The sequence below is a fragment of the Lutra lutra genome, chromosome 10, assembly GCF_902655055.1.
Source record: "Lutra lutra chromosome 10, mLutLut1.2, whole genome shotgun sequence".
Taxonomy (NCBI): Eukaryota; Metazoa; Chordata; class Mammalia; order Carnivora; family Mustelidae; genus Lutra; species Lutra lutra.
The window spans coordinates 36,416,211-36,433,332 of record NC_062287.1 but is presented as its reverse complement, the minus strand read 5'-3'; the positions used below and the strand labels follow the sequence as shown (position 1 = coordinate 36,433,332).

Below are 17,122 nucleotides of genomic sequence, written 5' to 3'. Positions count from 1 at the left end.
TCAGTTGAAATTTCCTTTTAATTAAAGAACCAAGGGACAAGAAGCTCCTTTGTTACAGTACATAACATATGGCTCTTAAGATATCCGGGAGTCAAATGTTTACACCAGTGCTGAACTGTTACTGGCAGGTGAACAGTGAAGCAGTATCTCCTTTACTGGCGTTGAGATTGTAACATATTTGTACATGCAGTAAATTCTTTGGTAGAATTAATCTTTCAGTGGAATTACAGAATTTGCAAAGTAAAGTAGTAAAATATCTCATGTAAAATTTGAGCATATTTCCCACCCATAAGCTATTTAAACAGACTTCAGGAAAAAAGTCAATCCTAGTAAACTTTTAAAATATTGCCTCAAAACTCAGCCAATTAACTTCTGTGTTCAGACACACACACACAAAAACATAAATGCAATAAAGGAAGGGAATAATGAATTTGTAAATATGTTTCATTATGTTTCTAGTAACTGGGCAAATGGAAACTAATCTGAAGGGTGTGGAATTCTTTGAAGTCCTGGGCGGCTACTGCTTCCGTCTCTCAATCCCGCGGCCGCCCCCCAGCACATCTCTAAGGCATCCACTCGGACAGCTATCTGCTACATCTTAAATACATACACCAGTAACGACAGCAATAATTTTCAACTACTACTATGCCATAATGTCCTCAGATCTTTGCCATATCATATATGAAGAGTGTGGGTGCAGAAAGGTGATGAAAGTAAATCACTACTACAGAAAAGAAAAAACCACGACGGGGGAAAGGAGTATCATGTGATTCTGAGCTTTCGTGCCGATGAGGCTCAACATGTGTCATGGCAGGGAACTGCAGCGTCGGTGCGCTGAGATTAACTGGGATGCTCCTTCCCTCTGTGCAGCCAGTTCTCTTCCAGCAGGAGGCGTGTTTCCGAAGTGTCTGTATTTTGATTTTATAAAATCAGAAACTCGCTCCCACCGTGGATCTGGTAATGAAGCATCTAAATATTCTTTGGGTGTCTCGGAAGATTAGTGTCATTATCGTGGAATTCCATAGGGGGTTATTTCACGTACGCCACCTGCTCTGCCACAGTTCTAAACCCCTCCTGGAGAGATTTAAAATAAATAAAGCAACTGCACTTCTCCCAGGGCTGGGTTCTAACTTCAGAAGACCGTATACTCCTAAAGCTGCCACTGTAATGCGGAGTTCATGGCCATGCCGGCCCCCCTCGGACAGTCCCCTCACACAACAGTTTGGACAGGAGTGACACACTGTGCAGGAGAACTGGCCCTCTCGGAGGATGAGGTTGATCGGTTGGAAATCTCTCTCTGTAGTTCCTCTACTTTTTTCTGAAGCTCTGCTCGTTTAGCAAGAAGTTCTTTATATCTGTTGTGAATGGGCTCCTACAAGAGCAAAATACCATAATGTCATTCAATGAGGCAGGCGTAAACAAACCCAAAGTCCAATCGTGCTGGTATATAGTTCTTTCCCTAAGTGCTGTCATGGGCATTTTCCTGGCTCTGGGGACCAGGCCAACCTTTCCAGCACATCGGTAAGAATTAACTGGACTCTACTGACAGCACCGCCCTTCCAGTGACTTTCCCAGGCCCCCGAGTACTTCCACAGATATACCCTGCAGCTGTTACTTTAAAAACAACCAAGTAACAAGACAATAAGTAAAAGCCAAAACTCACAGATTTCCTGTCACTTAGCTGCAGATTTTTAGTCTTTTAAACAGTTCTAAGTAGATATATTCTATAACTTATTTCAGAATGGACCAGAATTGGTCAGGCTTTTAATTTTCTTAAAGCTATTTCCTCAAACCTATTAAAATGACCTGTAGAAGCCATCCAATCCCCCACACTCATTTTCCCAAGAAGGGAAGAAAAGTGCTTCATCCAGGACCATACAAGCAAAGACAAGGCACGAACGCAGTTCATTGATGACCCCCATGTAGTGCTTTTTCTACTATACAATTATAAATGTTAACAGGAAAAAAGGAAAAGTTTTAAATATACCTAATTTTTCTAGTTGCTTTAAAGGTGATGAACCTAAATGATAGAACTGCCTGGATGAAACCTCTCGCTGTCTGCTGGAGAGCACTCATACCTGCGGTTTCATCCGGGGATTCCACCTGACGTAATAGCCCACCCAGAGCTCTAGGTGGCGCATGCTGGCTACCGGGTAAAGGACATGATTGGAGTAGCTCCCGTAGAGAGGATTAGTGAAGTCTTCCAGCTGGCTATTTATGTAAGACCACAGTGACACAGTCCTCTTAGGAAGATTCTGTAAGAAGGAAACAGGCATTTTCGATTATTGAATATCTCTTAGGAGGGAGAGGACATGGACACTTCAGTGACAGCCCTATTTTCATTCAAATCAGAGAGTACTAGAAAACACTGCAATTAATTCATTAAAAATTTAAACGAGTTCTCATACTAGCAATTCCACTCAGGTATATATACCAAGAGAACAGAAACATATGCACACAAAAACCTGTACACAGATGTTCAAATGGGCATTACTCATAAGAGCAAAAGGAAGAAACAACCCAAAAGTCCATCAACTGATAAAATGGATAAAATGTAGTCTATTTATATAATGGAATAATATTTCACCATGAAAAGGAATAAAGTAGTGATGCATACTACAAATTGAGCCTTGGAAACACACTAAGTGAAAGAAGCCAGACACAAAGGTCTCATCTTGAATGATTCCATTTATAGGACGTATCCAGAAGGGGCAAATCCAGAGAGTAGCGATGGCCAAGGGACCAGCGGAGGAGACCAGGGAGAAACTGCAAACAGGGACACAGTTACTTCTCAATGTTTAGAGTCAGCAGTGGTGACAGTTGTACAACTCTAGATAACTGAAAACTACTAAATTATACACTTTTATGGACTGCAAATTACAGCTCAGCAAAAAAAGATTATTTTCTTAAAATCAAGATATAGTTAAATCCTATTCAAGCCTCTCAAAAGATGAGGAAAAAAGTATCTTTGGAACTTAGGTGGTTTTAGTTATCTAACGTCCGGTAAGTTCTTAAAGCACCTCCTCTGTATGGGAATGCTGACTGCAGGCCGGCCACTGAAGAGACAGTTTTTTCAAAATTTCCTGGGGCACCTGCGTGGCTCAGTCGGTTTAGCGTCTGCCTTCAACTCAGGTCATGATCTCGGGATCCTGGGATGAGGTCCCATGTGGTGGGGCTCCATGCTCAGCGGGGAGCCTGCTTTCTCCTCTCCTTTCTGCTGCTCCCTACCTCTCATGTGCTTCCTCTCAAATAAATATAATCTTTAAGAAAAACATTTTTAATACCTGCTTCAAAGAATGTACAGTCTGCTACATGGCAGTTACTATGGTGTTCTGTAGTTTATTTTATTGAACCACACAATAGTACTATTTTTCCCCATTTACCAAAGCAGAAATGAATTTGCCCAAGGTTACAAGACAAGGGATAGATCCAAGATTTCATCCCAGGCAGCCTGGCCACAGAGCAAGCACTCCCTGCCATGATGCTTTATAGAAGAGCATGAATAAACTGGTTGGTAACCACATTTTTGGAATGAAAACTGATGCAGAGGGAGACACCCAATCAAGAGGATTTGGAATTTCATACATAGGAGACATGTATTTCAAGGTCAGAAGTAAAACTTGAAATGTCATCCTTATACGGTTTCTTCTAAATACCAACCACTTACCAGTGATCTCTTTGGGGAAGCAGAGAAGATTAGTGTCATAATCGTGGAATTACACAGGGGGTTATTTCTTTCTACACAGTATCTCTTCAATGTTTGGTTGTTTTATGGTATTATTTTGCAATTAAAAAAAAAAAAACCTAAAATGGCTCATACGTATGCACCATGTATCTGGGGATCTCTTCATTCGTATGTGTATTTTTCTTGCTAATTAGATGTTTCTGCACCTGCTCTGAAGGATTTCCATCCCACAAGGACTGGTGTTCCTGAGAGTACACAGACTTCAGTTCTCTTTAGCAGACATTACTTTTCAGCTGTAAACGCACCTGCACCTGACAGCTAGCTGGTACCTTCAGCCTCGCAACAGAGGTACTTGAAAACCAATCAGGCTCAGATATATGGAAAGAAGCCATCATATACATCGTATACATAACAATAAAACATGACCAAAGAAATCACCCAAGAGGACTGTTAGGTTGAAATCTATCAGAGAATGCACTGTCACAGGGAACATCACGTATGTTGGGAGTAGAAGGGGGTAGGGTCATGGCTCATATTTTACCTCTTTTCCTCTCTGAAGTTCACTGTTACAGAGAAATGTTCCAAATAAACAGCTATATAGATGGTCCAAAATGGTGGTGAGAAAATATTCATTGAATTCAAATGCTGTAGGAAACTGCAAATTGAATACCACAAACACAAAATTATTAGGACATTTTTTCAAGCATATTCATCCCTATGGGGAGGTTCTTTGTAATACTTCTTAAAATTAGGTTAAACAATGTTCAAAACCATGTATTTCTAAGCCATTATGGCATTATCTGCTTCGTTCTGCTTCGTTCTCTGTTCAAAAATCACTCTACCACTTTTCTGAGATTTCTCCCCATGAGAAATCCTTTTCCTGTGCAGCAAGAGTTTGAATGGTGTGACCTTGGTGTTTCCATATCTCCCTGTTATCTGTTAATACTAACCTTGAAGAGGGATGAATTTTGACTTTGGCATTTTTGACAACTCTTGGCCTTTCTTTGCCAAAAATGACCACAAACAACATAGTAAGATTTTCTTTAAATTTTCAGCAACATAGTTTTGGTTTCAGGGATTACACAAAAAAATATCACTGTCTCCAGATAATGTCAGCAATGCACAAAAATAAAGATCCAAGGCAGATGTGCAGATCATTTAAAAGCCAGCCTAGTCAAACCTGGGATCAGCAGTTCAGCTGCCTCTTTCTAACAAAAAGAAAATGCACTTCCTCTTTAACCTAGGACAAGAGCTTGACCAGGTATCTCAGTATTACCTAAACAACAAATCTGGGGTAGGGTGAACTTATCAAGGAAGGAGGGCAGATCCCAGGAGGGGAAAGAGTTCGTATAATCCACCCTTCTCCGGCTAATACTTCAAAATTTTTTAACAGTCTCCAAGAAAATTGTACCAATTGCAGGACTGTGAAAAGAAAGTCTACAAATATCCGGACTACAGATTTGGGGAATAAATATTGGTTCCAAGTCTTTCTTAGAATGATCCCTACCTAGTAGTGCAAGAAAACAGCCTGAACTGCATGCACAAGGGATAGGAATGAAACCACCTTTGTCTCCACATTTCCTAAATTTAGAAGCAGGTAACAGCAAATTTCTCGAACGAGGAAGGCTAACTAGCCTGCCCTGAATGATCATTTCTGTGGCTGTGAAGCTGAACCAGGTGATCAGAGCACATGTCAACAAAAAGCCAATTACCTGTAAGAAACCTGGTCAAATCACAGTCACTCATTTACAGAATAAATCCCATCCCCTGTACTGTTACACACCCTTAACAGCCTTATTAGCCAACTGTGAATGCATTCTGACTCATTACACAGCCATCCGAAGGAGCTAAGCCTGTGATCAGTTTTTCATCTTTTCAACAAAAGCACGTGCTCAGTCATGAGAAGAGAAGAGAGATGCAATGGGAGGCAGGTCCCTACCCCAAAACGGAGGCAGCGGAGCAGGAACTTCCGAGAGCAGAGGAGGAATATTTTCTCCTCCTAACGGCTTTAGAATTAGAAGGGTCCTTCACCAACTGCTTCCTGACCCAGGAGTGAGGGGCTGGGGCCAAGGGTGGGGGGACAGGTAGAATCTGGCTAATCACCTCATAACCGATGTCACTTTCACAAGTGTGCTTACTTAAGTCTCTGCACAAAAGTTCAATTATTTACAAAACCAGTGATGGCCCATAAACATGCCTAACAGGTTCTATGTTCCAGAATATCATACAGGAAAACAGAACTGGATGTCTAAGATAAAGACACATCACTATATGATGTATTTTCAGTTCCATCAGAGAAATGTAAGATGAAACTGATTTTCTATGCAGTAACTTAAGCTCAGAATTGGAGTGAAGCTGCTTTTAGGTCTACAGCGTGTAGTAAGTTAGCAAGGCAGGTACTTACCGCGTACTCTTCTATGCAAACAGCTGGCAAATGAGAGTTTGTTTCTAACAAACATACGAGAACTCATATATTCGCACATGCTGCCCCTTTAGGGTAATTCCCCTGGGAGAGCAGTGCTCAGCCATCAATGCTGTCATGGTTTCAAACCACTTTTTTAGCCTTTTCAAAGGGCAAATTTAATTTTCGCCAAGAGTCAAATGTTATTTAAAAATCAAATATGGTAATGGTCAATAGTGGCTCTTCTTGTTTTTGGTCAAACACCCAAAAAAGGACTGGCAAGGATTTGCAGAGCTGCCATACAAACTCAAGGGCAATTCCAAAGGAAAAATTCAAACCTCATCCAAGAAGTAGTAAACACCATTAAACTCTACAGTTAAGTTTCTCCCCTTCTTCCAACACACCAAGAGCCTTTTATAAAACAAAACTCTAAGTGTCATACACATTAGCAGGTTATATTTTAAATTCCAGCCTCATCATTCCATCATCATATCTACTAGAACACTGCATTTAACCCAGCAGCTTTCAAAATAATCCACCTAACCCAATATGCCATTGAGGGAAATGCTTATATAATTGGTACATTTCATCTAAAGATCACCATTCGTTTTCTTTTAATGAAATAATAGTGTTTTCCTGAAGCTAAAATGTAATCCTAAAGCGAAGCAGAGACAGCAACTGCCCTATTTTATATTCACGTGGCGGTCTCACTAAGAACAAACCGGACTCCCAGTTGTCTGAGGTCTAATAAACCCTTGGGCAAATAATTAGCTGACATAGCAGTGACCTGTAGCCAAGCTCTGGGATGATTTTCCTTGAGTTCAATTTGTTTAAGATACCAACCCCTCGCCTCACTAGTGAAGTGATCCCATAGCAAAGCAGGTGTTTTTCAATCTCGCCCGAGATCTTTCCAAAAGACTAAATCCATTACCATTAATATTTCAAACCAGTTTGTTAGAAAGTTAATAGGTCTAAAAAACAATCTCTCTATGCCTAAGAACAAAAAGAACTGAATCTTTTACATATCTACCTACTCATAATTCCCACGTAAACGTATTTTTCAATTCCTTAAAATGGAATTTTATTTTGCTCCAGTGAACTAGCCTGTTGCTTCATTTCTTCACCTCTACCTTCTCTAGCAACGTATAGATGACCTTCCGGGTAAATATATTAGTTAACTACTCGTCCAAAACGAAGGAGGAAACCTCTCAGGTTATTATTAATGCCACTGGTTGAAATGCTAATGGATCAAATTGTCAAGTGTTTAATATCTCCAAATAATGTCCTTTAACTTAGTTCATAATGTAACAAGTAATAGTTCTATTACCAAGAAATCTTCCAAGAATTTCCATTTTACATGCAATGTACGATAATCACCGACCACACCTCCCAACTCTGGATGGCTTAAAAGAAAGATGTAAGAATGACTATCCCAGATAAATTACCTGTCTTGTCATTTGCCAGACACAGTCAATAAACTGAAGGAAAACAGGCGATCTGTCTGCATCTGCATGGTTTTTATCTCCATGGCCAAGTCTCTGGAGCAAAAAGAGTGAAAATCTGTATGAGCTTTGTGGAATTTTTCTTTTTCATGGAAATAAATTTATTTTCCAATTAAAGTAATATCTTCCAGTATTTTTTAAAGTTCAAAAGTCTTTTTAAAAGAGCACAGGGGGCACCTGGGTGGCTCAGTGGGTTAAAGCCTCTGCCTTCAACTCAGGTCGTGATCCCAGGGTCCTGGGCTCAAGCCTCGCATCAGGGTCCATGCTCAGTGGGGAGCCTGCTTCTCTCTCTACCCCACTCTCTCACCCACTCATTCTTTCTCTCTCTCTCAAAAGTAAACAAAATCTTTAAGAAATTAATTAAATAAAAGAGCACAGCAAGGAAAACAGAAATCACTCATAGTCTTACCAAGCAGAAGTCTCTGTTATCATTTTGATGTACAAATTGCCATATTATTTACTGACATGAGATGCTTGTAATAGGAAATTACAACTTTAACAAAAGGAACCCAGATCTTAAGAGGTTGATAATGGAAGACAGGAGCAGTCAAACCTCAGAACCCCAGATTCTTTGTCCCAGAGATTTAATATTCCCTAAGTATTAACAGATACTTGTCCAACAGCCTCAGGAAGCACCCGTCTCCTTTAACAATGTGGCCTGGATGTGCAGGGGGGCCCTGTCATATCTTACCTCATCTGTCTTTATCACGAAGAATCACATCAGCACAAACCCTTGGAAACCTTTAAAGAATGCTTGACATCTGCCTTCCAAGCATGTACTCACCTCCTTTCTCAGTTTTTTTCTCTTCTAAGGACCTTTGCCCCAGATGACTGTAACGGACCCTCCACTCTCCAAAACAGTGATTCTAAAAAAGTCTGGTCCACAGATTACCAAGGGCCGGGAGGTGGGGGCTGGGGGTAAGGGTGGGGGAGGGAGAGGGGTCTGTGATGTCAAAACTATTTTCATAATAATACTAAAATATTATTTGCCTTTTTCAATGCACTAACATTTATGCTGAGAGTGCAAAAGTGATGAAGGATAAAACTCTGGGTTCCTTAGGAGAAATCAAGCACGGCATTCGAATCCAGCTACATAAGTAGTGTCAGACCCTGCCTTGCCACACACTCGCAGTCAAATGAAAGGATGGGGAGAGCCAGTTTCCTTGATGAAGCAGTAAAAATTAATCCTGCTAAGTCTCTCCCCTTAAGGACAGCCTGTGTAACAAAATGGGAAATACACATAATGTTCTGCAGCTGCAAACCTTAGCTGATGGTACAAAACACCACGTTTTCATGGAATGTTCTGACTCGAAAGAACAACTGATATATATAAACTATGGTTATTAAGACTTGAAAGTCTTGCAGGCTTTTTTTTTTTTAAATGTACAAAGCAAATGTGTCATTTCAAGGAAAACTGATAAAATTCAAGCTTTCAAGCTTTGAGTGCACATCAGATTTTTGGGAAACTACCTGTCAAAATAAGCTTGGTAATAGACTTTTCTGATAAAAATCACTGGTGATGCTCACAAATGAGATGATAGTCTATAAGGAAATGCATTAATACTTGAAGAGCTGTGTAAGTCAGTAAGCCAGTATTTTCCAAATAACCAACACCTGATGTTACAGAATCACGCATGGTTTTTAAAAGCACTATTCGAAGCTCCAGACCAATGGAATTTAATAGAAAGGACAATGAAAACCTCACTGATCTAGTTTTGGATTCCACATTACAAGTAACCTCGATGAAATCAGCATTTGTTAAATTCTGGCACAGTATGAAAGAATATCCACAATTCCCTGAAAATGCTATCAAGACACACTCTGATTTCAACCTGCATATCTGAGTGTGGTCAGATTTTCCTCATTTACATCAAGCAACAGCACACACTGCAATAAAGTAGTTGGGAAATTCGGCTGTCTTCTAATAAGCCAGACGTGAAAGGAATTTGTAAAAAATGTAAAACAATGCCACCCTTCACACTAACCTTTTTATTGTTGCTGTTTTGGAAAATACAACTCGTTTTCTTTAAAATGCTCTTTAGGCTAATATGCAGTAGTACTATGTCCTGAATGTTTGTGTCCCCCCACCCAAAAAAATTCACATTGAAATCCGAATGTCAGATGTAATGGCAGGAGTCATCGTCTGGGAGCTGCTAGTCATGAGGGTAGAAGCCCAGCAAAGGTGTTTACTGCTCTCATCAAAAGACCCTACAGAGGGCGCCTGGGTGGCTCAGTAGGTTAAGCTTCTGCCTTCGGCTCAGGTCATGGTCTCGGGGTCCTGAAATCGAGTTCCGCAGTCGGCTCTCTGTTCAGCAGAGAGCCTGCTTCCTCCTCTCTCCCTCTCTGTCTGCCTCTCTGACTACTTGTGATCTCTGTCAAACAGATGAATAAAATCTTTAAAAAAATAAAAATAAAGACCCCACAGAGCTCGTTGGTTCTCTTCACCACATGAGGACAGAGAGGTTGACAAGCTACAAACCACAATCTATAGCCTTCCACAGCACATGACTATGCTGACACCCTGACCTTGGATTTCCAGCCTTCAAAACCGTGAGAAATAAATTTCTATTGAAATTTTACAAGCCACCCAGTTTGTGGTATGACGTTAACAGCAACCCAGACTAAGACAGATTTATTATTTCATTAATATTTATACATTTTTAAAAATTTAATTTCTAGGGGTGCCTGGGTGGCTCAGTGAGTTAAGCCTCTGCCTTCGGCTCAGGTCATGATCCCAGCGTCCTGGGATCGAGTCCCGAATCAGGCTCTCTGCTCAGCGGGGAGCCTGCTCCCCACTCTCTCTCTCTCTCTCTCTGCCTGCCTCTCCGCCTACTTGTGATCTCTGTCAAATAAATAAATAAATAAATCTTTTAAAAAATTTAATTTCTAATATGACAAATATTGGTAGATATAAACCATATAAACAAAGTTCTTTGGGGTCACCAATAATTGTTAAGAATGGAAAGAGATCCTGACAATGAAAAGTTTGAGACTCACTGCCCTTCATTAACCAGGTAAATGGACCCTCTTGACCAGCTGTCCTTTAATTGTCAAATTCTGCTTTCAGATAAACTGGGGGTAGGTGGAGGGGGGACGGAGTAGGGAACCAGAGTTAGCAATCTAGGAATCCACAGCAATTTCCAATGGTCTTAAATGTTTACTATTTTGATCACACTGATACAAACACGTGCAGCTCTGGATGACTAAAACTTCATTCTTTGAAGTAAGAGGGTTTTTGTAATGTGTTTTTTCATCGTAAGTATATTTTAGAGAGAACTGAAAAATGTGAGCCATCAGAAAAGATCCTCCAAAAGCCCAGTTTTATTTAACAGTTCAAGTTCCAAAAAGCAGACTACCTTTAAATTTGTCTGCTTCTTTCAAGTTAACTCTTGAACTCCTGAACAGCACAAATGGGCCGAGCAAGTTCACTTAAATGTGGATTTTTTTTTACAGAACTGTAAAAGTGTTTTCTCTTCCTTATGATTTTCTTAGTAACATTTCCTTTTGTCAGCTTCCTTTATTATAAGAATACAGCATATCATACATACAACATACAAAATAGGTGTTAATCGTTTATCTTATTGGGAAGGCTTCCATCAACCACAGGCTACAGGGAGTTAGGTTCAGGGGAGGAGTCAACAGTTACCTGTGGAGTTTTGACTGCACCCCTCTCCCCCACACTGTGCGTTGTGCAAGGGTCATCTGTATTTGTAAACACCGCTGGTACAGGTTAACGTTTGAGACAGCATCTAGGTAAACATCTTTCAGAAAGTCTTTCAGCTACTAGAGGAATGTGCTGCCAGGAGCCACACACACTCTCAGTGGCTCCAACGCCTCTGACAACCTAACTCTCCCCCTCCATGATTCTCTAACCCCACCCTTCCCTCTACTCTTGCCAAGCTCAATGTCATCTAGACCTCTGCGCACCCTGTTCCTCCTTTTGGGGAAAATATTCCTACTCCTCACTCTTTAAAATCTGTGATTACAACTAACACAGATGAATAATACATGAAAAACAAGGCCTACACGCTTACTGTTCTCAAGTTTTCTGATTGCAAATTTAGTTTTTAGCAGAAACACAGCTAAAAACCACATGAATGTTTATTTCATTAAGAGGTGCATGACTCCAAAGTATGATGTAGCAAAAAAGCAAAACTGAAAGCTGAATACCCTTTGAAAGGGACATAATAAACCCATTCCTCTATTTTAGGAACCGTGTTTAGTTCTGGGTACCACACTTGATGAAAGACATGACCAAAGTCCAGAGGACAACTGGGGTGAAGAGGGGATTGAGATAGGAAAACAATGAAGAAAATTAATGTTTAGCCAGAAGAACTGAAGTTACGCATGACATGGGTACACACCGACTTCTAAATATTTGAAGGGCTATCTCATTTGGTTAAGTAGTCATATCTGTTCTTGTCTTCAAAGGGGAAATGGGAAGTAAATTTTGGTTCACTATGAAAAAGAACTTTCTAATAGGTAGATTTTCTGAAGTGAGACTGGATAGCCTGAGGAAGAGCCTGGCTGCTAATTTCTGGAGGTGTTAATGCAGAAACTATACAATCATTTCATGGGGATACCACAGAAGACATTTAACACTGAATGTCTGGACACTGAGGTCCTGTCAACTCAGATTTGAGATGAACGACAACATCAAAATAAATTCTGAGGCAAAGAGAGGGCAGAAAAATGTGTCATTCCCATAAAACCAATTGCAGCACTCTCCATATGTATACTCATTACAATGTTAGTGCTTTAGGAGAATAATCAAAAAGCTGTTTTATTTCCCACTCTGAGGGAAATTTTTCGTTTTTTCTCTGATATTTATTTTGGTCCCAACCTGATTTTTTTTTTAAACCCCGTTCCTGTGTGAGCACTGCTACTTAGAAGTATTCTTAAATTAATAATAATTAAGCCATCCTTGGCTCCTTTTGCATCGAGATCAGAAGTGGCCTGTAATTCTGCAACCATGCCTGCTAGTCTGCATTTGAAGGCAGAGATGCGCACACAGATGAAGGAATGGTATCTGATGTCTCCCCTAGCAGGGATCACAGAAGAGACCAAGCCAGACACGTGTCCCGACAGCCCTGGACAGACTGCACACCCACAAGAGGCTATCCTAACGCTTTCCACAACTAACAAGAACATTCTCTCTAGAAGTTTACCCCTTTAGTATGAAGGAGTGGTTTGCAATGAGTGTCTACTGAATAAAAGGCTTTGTTTTCACACGCCTCATGTAGGATGCATGTGATGCCACGAGTCCAGGCTCTATACTCACAAGCTGAAATCGATGTCCAAAGCTCAGCCACTCTTTCTCCACAAGGACCTCAAAGCCCCGGATGCTTCGATAGTAGCCATCCAGCATGAGCATGGCCAGGGAAGTCAGCTGGGCCGTGCGATCCCAGCCGTCGCTGCAGTGCACCACCACAGATGTCTTCCCGGACTCAACTTTGTCAGCGATCCGAAGAGCCCCCGCGAGAATGAGCTGCAAGATAGAGTTCTCAGTGAAATTTTTTAAAAAATTAAGTGCTTCCTTCTTCAAAAGTAACAAATACAGTTTTATTACGGACAACTGTCTCAATAACACATGGAGAAAAAAAGCCCCTTCCTAAACAGAATTCTTGTAAGTGGCAGAAGATTTTGCCTTTATCACAAGAAGAACCTCATAAATGCAGGCTCCTATTAATCCGCACAATGAAAGAGCCAAATGAAGGGTATGTTTTGGTTCTGTACAAATCAAAAGTATGAGTGAGAGAAAAGGATTCGGTTTTAAAGAGATCTGTTTCTAAGAATCATCAAATATTCCAACATCACCTATTTAAATAAAAAAATGCCAAATGAAGTCATACACGTTACTTACACAATCCCTACCTAACCAAAACAGAATAAAGAGGAAAGCACTAAAATTGGATCTCTTACCCTATAGCTTCTAGAGCATTTATTTTACTATTTTTATATATGTCACATAGCTTACAGCAAGTCCAGTATAAAACTTCAAGCTACTTTTCTGTATTAATATGAATGAAAAATTCTCATCAGATCAATATATTACTATGTCAACTTTACTGGTATTTAAAATAATTTCAGATTTTTTTTTAAAATATGCAGACACTGCAAAATAATTAACTTTTCTGATGCTGAACTTGAGTTAAAACTAGACAGAATTAGATATAGCCAAATAAGCAGCACAAAAGCACAATATTATTTAAAATGAATAAAACAGTCCTCTTCTCTGCAGTGGCCAGACGATCCATACTCAGAGAACAGTGTGGGTCCACAAACGTGGATCAGAATGAAAGAAAGTAGATTTACTAGGGTTGGACAATCTCATGATGACCTCCTTTTAATTGTAACCATAGGCATATTCTGGAAATGGGGTACTCTGAAGCAATGTCAATCTTGACTATGCATCAGAGTCACCTGTGAGCAATTTTTTAAGTGTCTGGGCCCCATCTTCACTAGTCCTAGCTTACTACTTTATAAATGTCTTCCACTAGTAATTCAGTGGGTTTTGAGACTTATGAATCACTGACCCAAAGTATTAGAACAGCTGGAAAGTTAAGACCATGGTCACCATCCCACCTTCCTTCCCTCCTTCCTTCCCTTATAAACATTTTGGAGCCCCTTTCCATGTGGCAGGTTCTGCTCCAGGTGCTAGAGACAGAGCAGTGAATCAAACAGAAAAAGGGCTAGTACATTCTACTCAGGTGAGGCCAGCCAGATGCATGTAAATAAGAAAATACAGACTGTGCCGGAGGGCAGGAAGTGAGAGCACCCTGCCAGTGGAGCTGTTATTTGTAAGGTGTGGTGGGGAAAGGCCTTTCTGAGAAGGTGGTATTTGAGCAGAACTCTGAAGAAGGTGAGGAGGTATGCTTTGCTGCTGTGAGGACTACAAGTGCAGAAGGCAGGCCAGGCACAGCCGGATCTCCTCTGCCTCTAAGGGGACCTGTTTGTTGTCAGAGCGAGCTTTCTGGAGAGACTGTTATATGCGCAGGGGGAAAGCTTTGCCATTTACAGATGCCAACACTGCAATTTATGTTCCCTTCAAATCAAGTGTCCCTGTTTTCTATTTACACTTTACGTGCTGCAACAGATGGGCCCTTGGGAACATGCTCCCTGCCTGAGGAGAGTGTGCATTCTGCTACATTCAAGCTTCCAAGTGTCTGGAAGAGAAAGAATAAAATTAATCTCTAATTCTCAGATCAAATTGGCCTTCTCTTCAGTTCTGTCCAAATTTGAGAGATTCTAATGTGAACACGTGTCTGCTCCTTACTCTTTATTTCACAGTATGAACGTGTGTACGGCTAGAGTCTCCATCTTGGGATGCTGTGTTACTGAGATTCAGACCACGTCTGAGAAAAGTATGTAACTGTACAAAGTGCAATCACATCTGCTGCTCCAATCATGACAGTGACAGGCTGGGCACACTAGCGTTCACGGGGTAGACTCCACATCATTTAGCCTCATACCCTCATTCAACCGCTTCGCCTCCCTCACACACATGGTGCTGCCCTAGCTCCTGAGGGGTCCAAAAACATTAACAAATTATCCAGCCCCGGTTTCCATGAATTAGGAATATATGCTGACACGAGACCATTAAATGAAGTGTAAGGTCGTACTTGATGAGCTGGAAAGAGAAAGCAAAGTGAAAGTGCAGAGAAAATGGAAGAGAAGAAGTCAGAACTGGGGTCTGAAGGACGAGAAGAATCCAGACAGGGCGGGGCAGGGAGGCGGAGAGAAGACCACAAGAGAACCAAATACGCAGTACAGGAAACTCATTCATTCAAGCAACACACCTTAGAAGTACTTACAATTTTCAAAGCAGTTATCCATTTTTCATCGTATAGAAAGATACCTTCATCTTACAGTTCAATTGTAATAGTGTGGAAATAGAGGGGCAGAGAAACCCCTTGTCTGATACTCTGTAATAATATAAGGGAATAATAACAAATACCGAACCTTAATATGTTCAAGCCAATGAGTAGATTCCAAGTTAGACAGCCAGTGAGTCTCCTCAATGTTAGGGTACACAATCTCCTTAAGTTTTCGTAAAGATTCTCTCATAACATGAATATTGTGGATATCCAGAAAAACTAGTTCTGCATTTTGATAGGCATCTTCACTCTCATAACCTCCACCCTTCGCCTGGAAAAAAAGCAAACACCACAGGAAATCATATATGAAGGTACACCCACTATACATAAACATGTGAACAGGTGCCATAAAATATCCAATAGCATGACAGATGCATTTTTTTTTTAAAGATCTTATTTATTTGAGAAAAAGAGGGACAGAGAGCGCAAGCAGAGGTGGGGGAATGGCAGGGACAGATGGAGAGGGAGAAGCAGACTCCCTGCTAAGCACGGAGCCCAACGCAGAGCTCAATCCCAGGAACCAGGGATGACGACCTGAGCCGAAGTCAGATGCTTAACCAACTGTGCCACCCTGGCACCCCAGTGATTCATATTACTGATGAATAGGAAAACTCCATGGGAAAATGTCAACAGGCCAGGACATCGTAACACAGCCACTCTCACTACAAATTTTTCTTTATAAAATGGGAATATACACTCTTACTCTGACTTTCTTATGTGGCTGTTATAAAATTTAAATGTGATACCATATATGAAGGTCCTTCAACATGTTAAAGCACTAAACTTTTTCCACCAATATTTCCAGTTCTACCCAAACATAATTTATTAGAGAAGGCTGAAATCACTGGCTCTGTGTGCAGAGACAACATCTAGTTGGTTTCATTCTGGCCCATGATTCTTCACCTACTATCCTCGTCACCTCATTTTAATTGGAATATTTGCAAGATGCCTTGCAATCATAGTGACTTGCCTCTATTTCAACCACATAATTATTTCCAAATAAAAAGACAGAACAGTTATAAAAGCATAGAATACCATAGTATATTAGTAGCTCTATCCTCAAATACTTAAATCTACATCCACAAAACAGGATGAGAAATATCTGGTGTTCAAAATACGCTGTGGCTGAAAAGAACTCATTTATTTATTTGAGGGGCTGAAACTTTATTATTTTTATTAACATATAATGTATTATTTGACCCAGGGGTATAGGTCTGTGAATTGTCAGGCTTACACAATTCATAGCACTCACCATGTCACATACCATCCCCAATGTCCACAACCCAACCACCCTCTCTATACACTCCCTCCCCACAGCAACCCTCAGTTTGTTTTGTGAGATTAAGAATCTCTTATGGTTTGTTTCCCTCCTGATCCAAACTTGTTTCATTTTTTTCCTTCCCTACCCCCCAAACCCCAAACCCTGCCTCTCAAGTTCCTCATATCCAGGACTTCAAGTGATAATTGTCTTTCTCTGATTGACTTATTTCGCTCAGCATAATACCCACTAGTTCCAACCATGTCCTTCCAAATAGCAAAATTTCACTTCTTTTGATGGCTGCATAGTATTCACACACATATATATATATATGTGTGTGTGTGTGTGTGTGTGTGTATATACACACACACATACATACATACATACCACTTCTTCTTT

The 17,122-nt window shown here is 40.6% G+C and overlaps 1 protein-coding gene across 4 annotated transcripts in view; it reads right to left on the bottom strand.

Annotated features, from left to right (window-relative positions):
* MTMR2 (myotubularin related protein 2) overlaps positions 1-17,122 on the bottom strand; it is a 129,435-nt gene continuing 112,313 nt past the window's right edge. For 3 of the 4 annotated variants that reach the window (XM_047692054.1, XM_047692056.1, XM_047692057.1), the window contains 6 exons: positions 15,551-15,736; positions 12,870-13,076; positions 7,532-7,624; positions 4,227-4,340; positions 2,079-2,255; positions 1-1,372 (listed from right to left, as the gene is read on the bottom strand). In XM_047692054.1, coding sequence (XP_047548010.1) covers positions 1,211-1,372; positions 2,079-2,255; positions 4,227-4,340; positions 7,532-7,624; positions 12,870-13,076; positions 15,551-15,736 — 939 coding nt within the window. In that variant the 3' untranslated portion in view covers positions 1-1,210. The remainder of the gene's footprint in view (positions 1,373-2,078; positions 2,256-4,226; positions 4,341-7,531; positions 7,625-12,869; positions 13,077-15,550; positions 15,737-17,122) is intronic. The other variant, XM_047692055.1, reaches the window with a different exon arrangement.